This window comes from Lepisosteus platostomus, chromosome 11 (genome assembly GCF_059453375.1).
Source record: "Lepisosteus platostomus isolate fLepPlt1 chromosome 11, fLepPlt1.hap1, whole genome shotgun sequence".
Taxonomy (NCBI): domain Eukaryota; kingdom Metazoa; phylum Chordata; class Actinopteri; order Semionotiformes; family Lepisosteidae; genus Lepisosteus; species Lepisosteus platostomus.
In genome coordinates this window covers 46,000,794-46,014,879 of record NC_142621.1, presented here as the reverse complement: position 1 = coordinate 46,014,879, position 14,086 = coordinate 46,000,794, and the positions used below count along the sequence as shown (strand labels likewise).

The 14,086-nt window shown below is 47.9% G+C and overlaps 1 protein-coding gene across 4 annotated transcripts in view; it reads right to left on the bottom strand.

The window, feature by feature from the left end:
• Positions 1-370: 370 nt before the first annotated feature.
• The window catches only part of septin9a (septin 9a), a 95,242-nt gene continuing 81,526 nt past the window's right edge, over positions 371-14,086 (bottom strand). For 3 of the 4 annotated variants that reach the window (XM_088600041.1, XM_088600045.1, XM_088600043.1), the window contains 7 exons: positions 13,342-13,423; positions 12,857-12,994; positions 7,719-7,836; positions 5,360-5,455; positions 4,602-4,740; positions 2,256-2,307; positions 371-1,804 (listed from right to left, as the gene is read on the bottom strand). In XM_088600041.1, the coding sequence (XP_088456167.1) occupies positions 1,672-1,804; positions 2,256-2,307; positions 4,602-4,740; positions 5,360-5,455; positions 7,719-7,836; positions 12,857-12,994; positions 13,342-13,423 (758 nt within the window). In that variant the 3' untranslated portion in view covers positions 371-1,671. The remainder of the gene's footprint in view (positions 1,805-2,255; positions 2,308-4,601; positions 4,741-5,359; positions 5,456-7,718; positions 7,837-12,856; positions 12,995-13,341; positions 13,424-14,086) is intronic. The other variant, XM_088600044.1, reaches the window with a different exon arrangement.

The window sequence follows — 14,086 nt, the reverse complement described above, 5'->3', positions numbered from 1 at the left end:
TCCGTGTGCTGGCGCCCCCCAGTGGCACATAGGCACACGTCAGACCGCGAGTCTGCAGGCCTGACGGGGCGCCTCTTCGAACATCTCGTCCTTCCTGGCAAATATGTGCTGCCCTGACTCGGGAATGACAACAAAAGGCCCCTGAGTGCCGTTTCTCCACTCCAATAAAAATATTTCATCTCTTCCTTTAAAACTGCATGAGCACCTCCTCCACACGCAGGAATGTGCCGGTGAAACCAGCAATAAAAACGGAGAAGGAGCAGTCCAGAGTCTCGGGGAACTGGGATCTGAGCTGGGAAAGGAAAGTAAGAGTGAAGATGGGACAGGGGGCACAGACCACAGACTCCATTCAAAGACCAAACACTTCACCTTTCTGGTAAGTATAAATACTATTTTATTTTTTTCGTTTTTTTTTTTACTCAATTATATATATTTGTTTCTCTTTAGAGCAGAAAGAATGTATTTGGTTTATATAAGGCACAGAGAAGGAAAGAAATTAACATTTGTGTTCCCTGCTTTCTCCCTCCCGCAGATAAACATTACAGAAACAAAAATGTGACAAGTACTGTAAGTCCTAAAGCTACATACTGCACAAAACAACTGCCATATAGTAGCTAGTTTTCTGCAAAAAAGGTCCAAAACGCAAAAGAAACTTAAAATGAAAAAAGCTGCTCCACACTGCTTTGCTTTCTGTCAGTGCAGATGTGTCGTTTCCCACTTCACCCCCAGAGTGCTCACCGAGGCCCCACACGACACAAACCGGGCTTCTGCTTCCAGGTTTTTTTTTTTATTTTAAACTTTACACTTCTCTCTCCTGTCAGTTCACCCATTAAACCTCCCCCACTCTCACCCAGGCAACAGGTTTCCGTCCAGGTCAGCGGTATCACCACAGGCCTTGTTCAGAAAGCCCAGAGTGTGCTCCAGCAATCTGCGTTTTTATACATCTCTCTGAGCAAAAAATAAAACTGATGGCAAACTGCTTACAAACTCAATTATCTGTCACCACTCACGTCTCCAGTTTCCTAAATTGTCTAAGGGGTTTTTCAGTTTCATTCTCTTTACAGGATGTAAGCCTCTAAAAAACAACGACAAAAACACCACTTGTCAAAGCACGTCTGCGCTTTCTGAGGGCCTACATTGGCGCACTCCCACGGACCGGGTCACAGAAAAGTGTCACACCCCCCCTCCATCTCTCACTCTGCTGCTGGGACAGTTTCACCCACACAACCCCGGTCAGGTTCCCCGAGGAAAAACTGAACACTGGAAAAAAACACACGTACTAAATGACAAAAAACACAAAGCAAAGCTGGATGCTGGAAATTGCGGAAGATGCGCAGCGGTCCTCTCCACTTTTATTTCACCTTCCCATTCCTTCAACCTCGACACGTCGTGAAGGCAGTCTGCCCAGAAACACCCCAACAAGGAAAAACTGTCCATAACTGAGCACTGGCTTTGATATTCAGTCAGGTGACCAAGCACAGAAGTTAAGCATCCTCCTTTGTTTGTTTTTTTTACGTCACGTATTGTTTGTGTTTTGGAGTTGGTGGGAGGGGGCAGTTCGGAGTGTGTTGGCATGTGGATGCAAGTAGGCTGCCCTCCAATCAGGACGGACAGGGGTCAAAGGTCGGAGGTCGGGGGGGTCAGGGGTCGGGGTCGCTGCTGGGAAGGCGTTCACATCTCGTTGGAGGAGACGTCGTGCTCGCTGACCCCATTGGCCTGCATGTTGCTCTCGTTCAGCCGCCTGACTCGGTACACCTCGTAGTGGATACTACTGGTGATGTCCTTGATGTTCTGCATGTGTGTCCTGAAGGACAGAAATGACAGGAAGGAGGCAGACGGGAGACGCCATTAGGCCCTGCTCTGCTGAAACACGCACACCAGGTGGAATACAGCTCAAGTAACTAGCCAACTAGTTAATTACTCATTATGATAAATAACTTCGTTTAGAACGGCAGCACTGGACAAGGGGCTTGTTTGGCATCTTAACAGCTGCCTGAAACCTGTCGTGTCCTAGAGCTCTTTTTTTGCCTTTTAATCGAATTGTTCTCAAGAAATGTAATTCATTGTGTGGTGAGCTAAACCAAGAACAATCACATTAGGGACACATAACACGATCGCAGCACCAAAGTAACCCAATTGTCTGTACTTCTGCTACAATAACATAAGCTGCATGCCAGACATGTTGAGATCTCCCCGCCCCTAGTAACAAAACCTTAAACTGTCTTTACAGGTATAAAAGGAGAAAAAACACAAACCTTATGAGCAGGTCCCGCAGATAGGCGAACTCACAGTGAGCAATGTTCTCAACTGCAAAGCATATTAAAGAGAAAACCTTAATGACGAGAAATTTTATTTCCTATGATGTATATACGGCTTATAAGAAAATTCTGTATAAATTGCCATATTAAGAGTTCCTAAAGGAGTGCAGCTGTATAGGATTGCAGACAGACTGGGCTGACTCATTACCTGACATTTTCTTGCTTATTAATGAAAACACAAGTGAGTCTTCAAAGATCATGTATTGACAGCTATTTTGATCAAATACTGTTTCAGGATTGGGCTTATATCTGAAAACTATAATGCAGTTCGTATTACAGGTTCCCCTTCAACCCTCAAGATTCCACAGGTGTGGAAGAGTTTGACCATTTTAACAAAACATTTTGCTCAACCATCCTGCTCTTGGCTGGGATAAAAAACAGTCACACATCACCCTTCCAGAACCAGGTCAGGCCCCCCTGAGAAAACTACTTTCGTAATTAGTAAAAAAGAAAATGTTCACCTCGTTATTAATACCACATCATGAACTAGATTGTGGCTGTCTGGGACTAGTATTGATTGGCCTTTTCAGAACACTATCTTGAGGTGAGCTCAGTCTGGGATCCTGTACTGCTCCTTGTTACGATGTAACAAACTGAGGTGCTGGTTGCCCTAAAGTACTACACCAGAGAGGACTGGAAGAGCCACGTGTCACATAGCTGATCTTCCAACGAGCAAAGGTTTTCCTGTCCTGCCTTTCACGGACACTAGGGGGCAGTGGCGTAACACGCGACCGAGCGAGGAACACGTGACATCCCCAGCGGAGAGCGATGGCTTCCCTGCAGATAAGACATCACGCAGGCAACTCCCGAGTAATTCAATATATTCAAACCCTTTTCCAAACAGATAAGTTTGACGGCTTGACAAATTCTGTGTGACAAGCGTGCGGGAGCTCCACAGGAAGGAAGGCCTGTATACATTAAAGATTATGTCAGCCTGCAGATGAAAACGGTATTTACGCGACTTCAAACCTTCCGAGCAGGAAATTAAATTCTATAGTAGAGACAGTCTGCAGCCAGCGGAGGGGATTTCGGGTGAGTTAGCCTCCGTCTGTGTCAAACCTGATCTGATGCAGGGGACTGGTGGTGCCTGTCAACTGCAGATGCACAAGCCTAAGCAACCAGCGGAAGGTCTATGACCCTTTTTCTGTGGGTGGCGATGAGGAAGGAGGAGTGAAATACACGGAGACGCTGTGCATCGTATATACAGGAGATACATGCACGAGACTGTATACTGCACAGGAGGGACTGGGCAGGACTGCCTAGGCTGGTGGTGGCACAGTGATGAATGCTCAAGGCTGGCCGGTGGACTGCGAGCTCATCACGAGAACGTGCTGTGCAGCTTGAGGGGTACGACAGCGGCCTTGTGGGAACTGGAGAAAAGAATGCAGCCCAGAGTGGGGGGGGACAACTCTTTTGTTGACTGTATTCATTGCGGTAGTGCATCCATGGGTCACTGCCTCCTCTCCCCTGTATTCTGGCTGTGTGGGCAAAATGCAGTCATTGTGCTCCCCAGGGGAACGTCTGTAGCTCCCCCCCGCCCAGTGTCTCGTCCCTCTCCACTTCACTCATCCCGAGCAGACAAACACGAGGCGCAGGACAGGAAAGAAGAAAAGGACGACCGGTCCCAGCGCAGGGTCTGCTGGGAGGAGCTTGTCCGCACGGCGTCTGGGCACGGCCAGGCGGAGCTGCAGGGGTGCTCTTGCAGTGGGCCGCCCTCACACTCCTAAACCGCCTACTTCTCCTTCCCACTTCCTTTTTCCCCCACCCAACGCTCCGTCCCGGCACATGTGGCCCCACTACGAAGGATCAGGGTCTAACTCTGTGATCTTCCCGCGTCGTGGCTGCAAAGTCAGTTCACTGCAGTGACCCCCCACAACACCAACAGCCAAATCCCCCAGATTCTGGCTGAAATTACAGCCGAGAAAGTCTCAAAGCCATCGCAAACAAGAGCCATCCAAAGCCCAGCTGCTGACACGTGACACAGTCCACAAGTCAATAAAACATTTAGGCCCCTTTCACCACAGACAAAATAAACCCAACAGCAAGCAAACAGAGCATCTTAATGATCTGTGTCCCTTTTGTTGAACTAATGCGAATGTTAGATCTGTCAGTTACAACTTTGGATACTCCTTGACTTAACTGCAGCTAAAATTCCTGATGTTGGCTTGTTATGGCAGAAGTTAAATGGCCACACTGCTGGTCAGTCTCCGTGTGATGCGTGTTGGCAGTCATTATTTTAGCACTTCCCCGTTTGGAAAAAGAAGCACGGTTTAACAAGGCTACCTTCTATGGTGCCCCACTTTGTCTTCCTTCCCAGAAGTCTCCTCCCGTTGACCTGGTATTCCTGGTCGCTCCCCACCACGGCAAAGGGAATCATCTCCTGCGATCGGAGCAGAGCGAGCGCAGTGAGCCGAGCGAGAGGCTGGAATTCATTACCGACTGAGTCAATTAAAACAGACCCGATTCCAAATAGAAAAACAGATCCGATCCGTGCTCGCACACATTTCCAACTACAAAGCAAAATATTTCATAAAACATTTACAATAATAACTTCCATCAGTCTCCCTCTAAAACAAAGAGGCTTCATTTCACAGAGGCAGATGTCTTTCCTTGGGGGAGGGCAACACTGTGCTTACTGTTAGCATGCAGTGTCCTGGACAGTAAGTCGCTACTTGGGAGTTTCAGATCTGCATAACAAAATGAACGAGCCCCCTTGGTTACCAGGGGTTTCAGGCGCCCTTCGCAGTATTCCTCACCGACTTCAACTAGACAATGCAACAGCACCCATTTTGGTTTCAAATGCAAAACTGCAATTCTGTTTTCGATTGTTTGCACTTTTTCTCATTTAGAAAGGAGGCCGGGGCTGGAATTTTGAACTTCAAGTGCTGCCGCGTCCCACCCAATTGGAATACAAAGTGACTGTTGCTCAAGCCGGTATTCTCCTGTCTAGAATACTGAACTCGGAAGCGTCAGGTGAAGCTCTGCAAGGTTGCCCGAGTCCTGCACAGGGAGCGGTGCCTCAGCCCGCTCCTGGTACTCACTCTGATCTTCTCGTTCACCATCCTGTCTTCTGCATCCTCATCAAACTCTTTCTGAGGGTAAACGTCAATCCCGTTGGCTCGGAGCTCTTCTCTGATCTGCACGAACAAACGAAATCCACAACAGTGCTTAGTCATGTGAACGTTTTCCATGCCCAGACAGGAAAGTGACCAGCATTCTTCGAGGGCACGTCACCATAGGGCCATAACATGGGCCAAATGAATCATGTGCTGTATATGAACTTATTTGAATGGTAATGGCCCAATATCCTAAGAAGGGATATTCCCAATGAAGTAATGCCTGGACATTTCTTTAAATAATCCTCATACTCGGCACAAAACACATCATCACACAAAGCTCAGCCTGCACTGCCACTACAGGAACAGCTCGCCCACAGTCCAGACCCCAAGCTCCACACGAAGCTGTCCCTGCAGCAGGACTCAAGTCGGAGCTGAGGAAGAAAGAAAGTGAGGAATCTGGCTGTGGCAGGGAGAGGAGGGACAACCCCAGAGTCAAATAAACAGCACGATAAATCCAGTCTCAGGAGAAGGGAGTGGGCAGTATGGGGAGCTCCTGTCCAAGTCTTGCACACACTCACACACTGCCTTCTTTTTACACCAACTCCCCGGGAACATGTTGTTTCTCGACAACATCCTCCTCTTAGAATGTGACAGTGCTGGTTGTTTTGTTTTTTTTATAAGAGATTAAGGCACAAAATAATTACAGGGAAGGGAGGGGATGTTTACCAGTCTGATCCGTTGAAAGACTGATGAGAATAGCTCCTTCGGTTATCAACGGGAAAGACACCCGAGAAAACAACCAAGATAGCTCCAGTATTTGAAACGGAGTATGAGTGAAAACATGTAGTTCGCAGGCTCCACACAAGCTCTCCTACACTGAAATATATCACTATCATCAAATATGTAATCTCGAAAATGGCCATTTCTTGTGCTTTGTAGTAGAATGCACTAAGAGCAAACGATCTACAATTACACTACTATTATGCAAGCCGACAAATGTGTTAAATTAGTGCTTGGCTCTTGCACTGATTGGTATGATAATGTGGGAGCACAGATCTGCCAAAGAATTTCGCTGGCTTGCAGGGATTGGAGGAGCCATGCAGCACAGGAAGTGATGTCATCAAGCTGCACCGCAGCCACATCAGCAAGGAAAAGATAGTAAGCAGCAGAGAGGCTCCGACACCACAGGGACTTTCAAAACAACTTTTATCCATTCTACGGCTGTGCAGAGTGAAACCACTATAAGCCAGCCAGCCAGCGATATGCCACAGCTTTCTTGTTTCACCCTATTTGGGACTTTTACCTTTTCTAACCAAACTATCCTTTTTATACATTTGGAAAAATTGAATAGTAGCCAAACTGTCCCAGAATGTTTCCTGGTGAACCTGAACTGTACCAAATAAGTTGTCTTGCATTCCCAAATACAAGAGATGCAAGTCTTATATGCCTGCTTTCAGCTCTGCTCAGAAAAGTCCAGGAAGTGTCTGGATTTCAAGGATTGGGATTTTTTACAGTCCGCGGGCACAGCAGTGAGAGGAGAAACTGCAGCCTTTTAATGACACTTGCTTGAACTCGTATATCCACTTTCTATCCGATTCAGAACATCGTTTGTGCAGAATAACCCTCTGAAACTAGAGCATGCCATGCGACCGAAACCCTCACAGGGGACGATGTCACCCACTACTGACCCATCGCTCAGTTTTGGTTGGTACACTGCAGCAGGTTGGTTCAAGTCCCACAGCAACGTGAATTTTTTCACAAGACTCATGGCTCTCAGCAGGCTCACACTGCGATTCTGGGTAGTACAGGGTAAGGAGAAACTGCAGCCAGATGGTTGTCAGTCTGTCTTTCATTGGAAGAACTCCTTCTTTCAGCGAGAACGTCCGAACGTTTGCTAGGGAGAATTTACCATAATTTTCCTGGCCTTTTACTTTATTTTACCCTGTTGTTTCCTAAGGCTCTAACACAGCATTGTGGTGCATTACTACGCTTGAAAATAACAAGTCTTGCTATTCCACAACAAATGTTTCTGAGCGCTGTTTACTTAATCGTGAGTAACTTATGGTCCGCTTACAAAAAACCGCCTTCGGAAAATTTAAAGGAAGTGGTCAACTCCACAAAATAAACTTTCATAAGAGAGTTAATGCTGAATTTTCACCTCAAGATATTTTTTTTTGCAGAGTCATAGCCAAGACATTCTACTTCAAGCATAAAAAAGTCAACAATTAGTAACCATCTGTTACAAATGCTCATTACATCTCATAGCGGTTTTATAGGAAGTTGGAAACCAACACGTTTGGTGTTTTTTTTTGCCGGCAGCATCGCGCTGAAAAGTGCTCACCTTCTGTTTGAAGAAATCCCTCTCTTCTAGTGTCAGAGTGTCTGCCTTGGCGATGACAGGGACGATGTTGACCACTTTGCTGAGTCGCCTCATGAACTCCACGTCTAGGGGCCGGAGGCTGGAACAGAGAACGACATCTCCCATCAGGACAGCTGCCCCACAAGGAAGAGTCCCAGATCATAATTCCAGAAAAATGCAATTTCTGCAGCATTCAGTAATCATTGAAATGATGATTAAAAATACCCCCCAAAATAATACAACTAATTTTTAATACGGGCAATGAAATAAACTTGTTCTCAGGCTATTCTATATCACCACCACAAGAGGGCAGTAAGAAACGTGCAAAACTTCATGCAATTTGGATGTAATCCCTTATATTAATTTACAGTTACTGTTATTCGATTGGCTAAATAGTAACTCAAGTTAATCAGACATTTTCAGTCTGGCTGTTAAGACAGCAGAGTAATCACTAGAGACAAGAGAAGCACTGACGGGTCTGTGCGATTGTTTCAGGCTTCAATATTTGAAACTGCCTTGTAGACCAAATACTTTAGCAGAAAACATAAAGCATGCAGGTGTAATCTAATCTCCTGGTGATGGTAGAGGAAGATCTCAGCCTGCTTCCTGTGTCACAGCTCTCAGTACAAGTGCTAATTGTTTATTATTAGCCACCTATAACCTTGTCTGATGCACTGCAGATGACTACCAGCTCTCTGTTTTTACAAAGTTCATTTTGCAAATTCCAGTCGAGAAGCAAATTCTCAGCCCAAGCCTACACATTCACTTCCTTTTAAATCTTTTTCTTTTTCAGGGGAAATGATTAATCATCTTTAAAACCATTTCTGCCTGCACTGTGGAGTTTAATCCTTCGGACCCTTTCTGATGTCGAATGGCCACTGTCAGGGGTCTCCAACAGCTGCAGAGGAGCTCGCCAGGCCCCGAGACCCACATCTGCACTGCTGGACAGGCATGAACTGCTCTTCTCACAGAAAGGAACACACACCTCCGCACCTCCCGTTCGTGAGCGTTTCAGATGTCTCTCAGCCCCCTGCGCAGTCCTGGAGACGCTGCAGGCTGGGCGAGCATGTGACAGGACCCAAGCATCTCCCAACACACGCGCAGTACGAAGTACAAACCACAGGACAAAGAGCCTAACTTTTCCAAAAGTTACTAACAGGTTTGTTAAATGGCCAATTTGTGTACAATGATGCCCAGATAAAAATATACATAAAGAAATAAAGAATGCTCAAAAAAGTCTACTATTGTGACTAAGTACACAAACCTAACTATAACTATTCCAAGCTCGGACCTACTGTTCATTTCTGTTATTTTAACTGTGTGTCTGTAGTGCCACTACCCTTTACTGTCCCTTTTATCCCATACAGAAGAAATTGTAAATGAGAGCAGGCCACACACCACATTTTATCTTAAGGCTCATTATTAGTTACAATAAAAAAAATCTATGACAATTGAAGAAACAACAGAGGAAACACCTTCACTTTCCCGACTTAAACATTCTCTTCAAAAGGGCAACTTTTCCAAGTACCACCAAGGAAATGTTAGTGAAAGTCCCTACAGAAAAGCAGCAGGGAGTCTGGGGCCATTTCTTCCAGCATGATGCGTGATCCCTGGATTAAAACCTGCCTGGTTTTGGATGCAGACTCAATGAGCACCAGAGCTGCTCAGAGTAGGGTAATGATTCATTCACTAGGCAGTATAATGCAGTAATATATGCCACAGGTATTCTGTTTATTTACAAATTTCTGCTTTTATGACAAACCCTGGGAAAAACAAACAGTGTTGGCTACACAGTATTGTTGTAGTAAATGGTTTCAGATCTCTCAGTCCAGCAGCGTAAGAGGAAATGGAGACCAAGAAAGTGGTCTTGAGGTCTTCCCATGAGGAAGAAATCTGACAATTCATTCTACCTGGTTCACCCTCAGGGATTCTCTTCACAAAACCTCCAGTAGCATTTTCACAGGGAAACGAAACAGCACCCCAAAGAGCTCAAAGGGCCTGGAGCCAAACTGGACAGTGAGCTGACCACGTCATCGCAGAAAGGGGGGGGTCAGTCTGAGAAAGATTTGGGGGTGTTGTATGCATTTGGCAGCTCCTTTCTCTGCTTTACAGAGTCATGAGCTGGGAAGGTGGGCAGTCCTTAAAGAACTGTCTGGAGTTTGCATGTTAAACGCTCTCTGAAGGACTCAAATCTGGGAGGGGGCAGGAGATTCTCACAGGCTGCCCCCAGAATGAGTCACAACCCTTTATCGTGGTACAATAAAACCAGTGAGCCTAGAACTGAACTCTTGCTGAAAGCCCCAGCAAGGATAAACCAGCTTCCTGTGCAGACTACTTCCATTCCCAGCTGAAGAGCCCACAGGGAACAGGTGCTCCCTCGTGCTTCCAGTAGGTGGCGCCGGTCACAGGCCTTGGCCCACGCTCCGAGCACCCACCCGTGTCGCCGTGTGGAGAGGATCTTAAAACCGATGTCATGGCCCAGGCAGACAAAGACAGATTTGTTGGGCAGCTCTTGTCCTCTCCCGTCCTCATAAACCAAGCGCACAGCCCAGACCAGCTCACAAGCGCCCGCGGTACCCCCCCCTCCAGCTCAGGGCTTGAAACGAGCCATTTTAGGCATGGAAACAAGTGGGTAACTGACAATACTGTAGATACGAGAAGAAGATGCTCCCTCACTGGTGGCTTACAGTCACGGCACAAGCAGAGCAGTGCGACGGCACACTCCTCTGCGCTTCGCTCACGGAGGCTGGGAAAAACCGGCAATCTAAAAAAAGCACCAGCCTGCCTTCGTGCTGCTCGCACGCCTCACGAGGGCAGCTGGGCAAGGAGGAGACCAGACAAGCAGCAGGGGCCGTCATCAGCCAGAAGATTTCTAGACAGAAAAACCTCCCGCTCTGACAAATAGAAGGAAGACGTGTACAGTGCACCATCTTCCAGCACCGATTTTAAATATAAGAGACCCCCCCCAAGAGAGAAACCCAGGAGGGGGTGGGCACCCCCAGGACACTCGGCTTGAAAACTGGGTCTAGTGGCCAAGTAAGAGTTAAAGAAAAGGAGCTGAAGATAATGTAGAAAATCAGATCCAGATGTTCACACAGGAGGAGAGAGAGAGAGAGAGAGAGAAACTCTTTGCAGTCATAAGGAAGCACAACATTCCGAGGCTAAACGGGGCCGTGTCGTTTTCCAGTCACTTTTTTCCAGGAAAAACTATTGTTGCGAGACGTCTGCAGAAAAGAACTAAGGGCTGACTGGCGTGGTCACACAATCGCCTCAACGCCTGTGTTCGCCAGCTCATGCCCACCTCAATCGCCAGGCACAGCTGCTCAGCTTTCTCCCGATTTCTAAGGGCATCGCCTCAAAAAAACAGCCTCGCACTTTTCTGCCACATAAGCAAGTGTTCTCCTCTCCCACTTGCATCAGAAATGCGGCAGTGAACCGCTTTACGGCACATGCGTCACTAGTGTGCACTGAACACGGTCTGCGCTTTTCACTGAAAGCTACGGCTTGCAGCAAGTCTGAAAGGATTCCATGAACTAGATTGACGACAGAAGCTGGAAAAACGGCCAGTTGATCGCTCAAGGTAAATTCACATGCAACATACACAGCAAGATCACGCTCGACAGGAAGCACGTTTTAGCCATTAAACGGGGAACCTGCTTTTTGGACGGCCTTTATCTCACGTTAGGATTTTGTCCAACTGCACACTGACGGGAGAGAGGGGGGCAATAAAATATTAATTGGTAACGGGAGTCAAAACCCTCTTTGGTACGCTGCGCTGTTTATGATGATCCACAACTGCCTGCAGCTCTCCTACCCCATCACCTGGGAGTCGAGCCCCGGACTCAACAGACAGCCCAATCCAGCTCACCAGTGCTGCCCCCTCCAGCTCAAGCATCAGGCCCGAACTGGTTTCAGGCTCGGAAAAACCCTGCATAAGCGGCTTTTGAAAGGGAAATTAGGCATTAACTGTCAAGCAATAACATGGAGACAAAACACACTCCGGGTGTAATTTAATTTGAATGCAGCCGAACGGAGGACTCAAACTGTCAAACTCTTGATTTTCCACTAGCGCTCATTCCCGGCCACGGTGAATTCCTATAGACCTGTGGGATTAACTTCCTCCCCTGTTCTGAAGCCAGTGCCTGGAAAAACAAAAGCTTATTTAATACGGCGCTCCGCCCCCGCCAGCGAGCAGCGCAGTCTGCCGAGCGGCTCCATGAATCTTCATGAAGGCAGCGCCCCCGGCAAGCGGCTGGAAGGTGACGGGAGTGAGGAGCAGTGCGCACTGGGAAGGCCCAGCCAGATGTCACTGGCTCCTGCGCAGGTGTGTGCGTGGGCCTGCTAGCCGCGACCACAGGCACGCACAGCGTCCAGAGATCTCCCCGCGCGGATCTGCCGGGACCGTCGGAGCAGCTCCTCCGCGGCGTCACGCCGCGGTCAGCTCAGCCACAGCTCCACAGAGGTTCGAGTGGGGAGCTAGAAGGCTGCTCAACACCCGAAAACGTCGTATTGCCTCTCTGTACTTTTCAGCGTGGAACTAACCTTTCCCTGTTCCAAGCTACTGTATATGCATACAAAGACAAAAACACACACGAACTACACACAAACGCCAGGAACGAAGTTAGAAACAACGCCTCTTTGCTTTTGGCGGTTGCTCGGCTTCCAGCAGTTTTATCGATTCGGCTGGATCTGGCAGAACTGTGGCACAGCAGTACACAGTCTGGACTCACGGCTGGGAGGTTGTGGGTTCAAATCCTGGCTGAGGTCTGAACTCAGATCATTCCAGTAAAGGATCCGTCTGGACACATGGGTAAAGTACTCGCTTTGCATAAAAGCATCAGACAAACAGATTAGTGATAAATCTAGGGTGCAAATCTTAACAGCCTTCTCTGTCTTTAGACAGAGGTCTTTTGTCCTTAGAAGCCATTAAGTTCCAGATCAGACAGGGGATTATTCCATCTTGGCTGTACATTAATAAAACTAACACAGTTTACTTACACAGACCCACTCAGCATACAGTATGTTTTCCAGGTGGTGAGCTGTGGGTGGTTTAAAGTTTCCTATAGAAAGGTGGATTGCATGGAGCCCCCTGCTCTGTGTTAGTGTGCGCGGGTACTCACGAGTGTCCCGTTGGCGGAATGAAGTATATACAGCAGTGCACCCTGGAGTCGGGGATCCGCTTCTTCCTGTTGATGTTGATCTCCTCCTGCAGGTACTTCTCGTACTGGTCGTTGATGAACTTCATGATGGGCTGCCAGCTTCAGGACAGACAAGAGAACAAGCCCGTTCACAGGCAGCAGCCACAGCAGATAACTATAAAGCAGCATCCACTGCAGCTCAAGATCTCAGCTGGACATCATATGATGTCATCAGACATCATCTGACCCCAGGCTTCCCTCTCTGTGTGACTGGGCCTCATGGAGAGCAAGCTGGGGTATGCGAAAAGACAAATTCCTAATGCAAGAAATTGTATATGGCCAATAAAGTGATCTTATCTCATACCACATGGATGAGAAGCCCAGATTCAGGCACTGAAACACTTTCACCTCTAGGGTGCGACAGCAACAGGAGGGATTCTAGCATCAGTGCAGGAGGCTCATCTTACCAGTTCTCGTTGTTGATCTGGTCCCCGAAGCCTGGAGTGTCGATTACTGTCAGCTTCATCCTCACACCCTTCTCCTCAATGTCTGGAAGGGATAATAATAATTATAATAATAATAATAATTGCTTACACTTATATAGTGCTTTTCTAGACACTCCACTCAAAGCGCTTTACAGGTAATGGAGATCCCCTCCACCACCCCCCGTGTGCAACATCCACCTGGATGATGCGATGGCAGCCATAGTGCTCCAGTACGCTCACCACACACCAGCTCTCAGTGGGGAGGAGAGCAGAGTGATGAAGCTAGTTCAGAGATGGGGATTATTAGGAGGCCATGACTGGTAAAGGCCAGGGGGAAATCTGGCCAGGACGTCGGGGTTACACCCCTACTCTTTTCGAGAAACGCCCTGGGATTTTTAATGACCACAGAGAGTCAGGACCTCGGTTTTACGTCTCATCCGAAGGACGGCGCCTCTTTACAGTGTAGTGTCCCCGTCACTGTACTGGGGCATTAGGACCCACATGGACTGCAGGCTGAGCGCCCCCTGCTGGCCCCACTAACACCTCCCATCCAGGTACTGGCCAGGCTCACACCTGCTGAGCCTCAGTGGGCTGCCAGCTGTGAGTTGCAGGGTGATACGGCTGCTGGGGTGAGGGATGAGGAGAAGAACCCAGGAGGAACAAAGGGAGACCAGGGCAGGTGCTTTTGAAACACAGTCGAGGAGGGACTGCTCCATGCAAAGGGCTG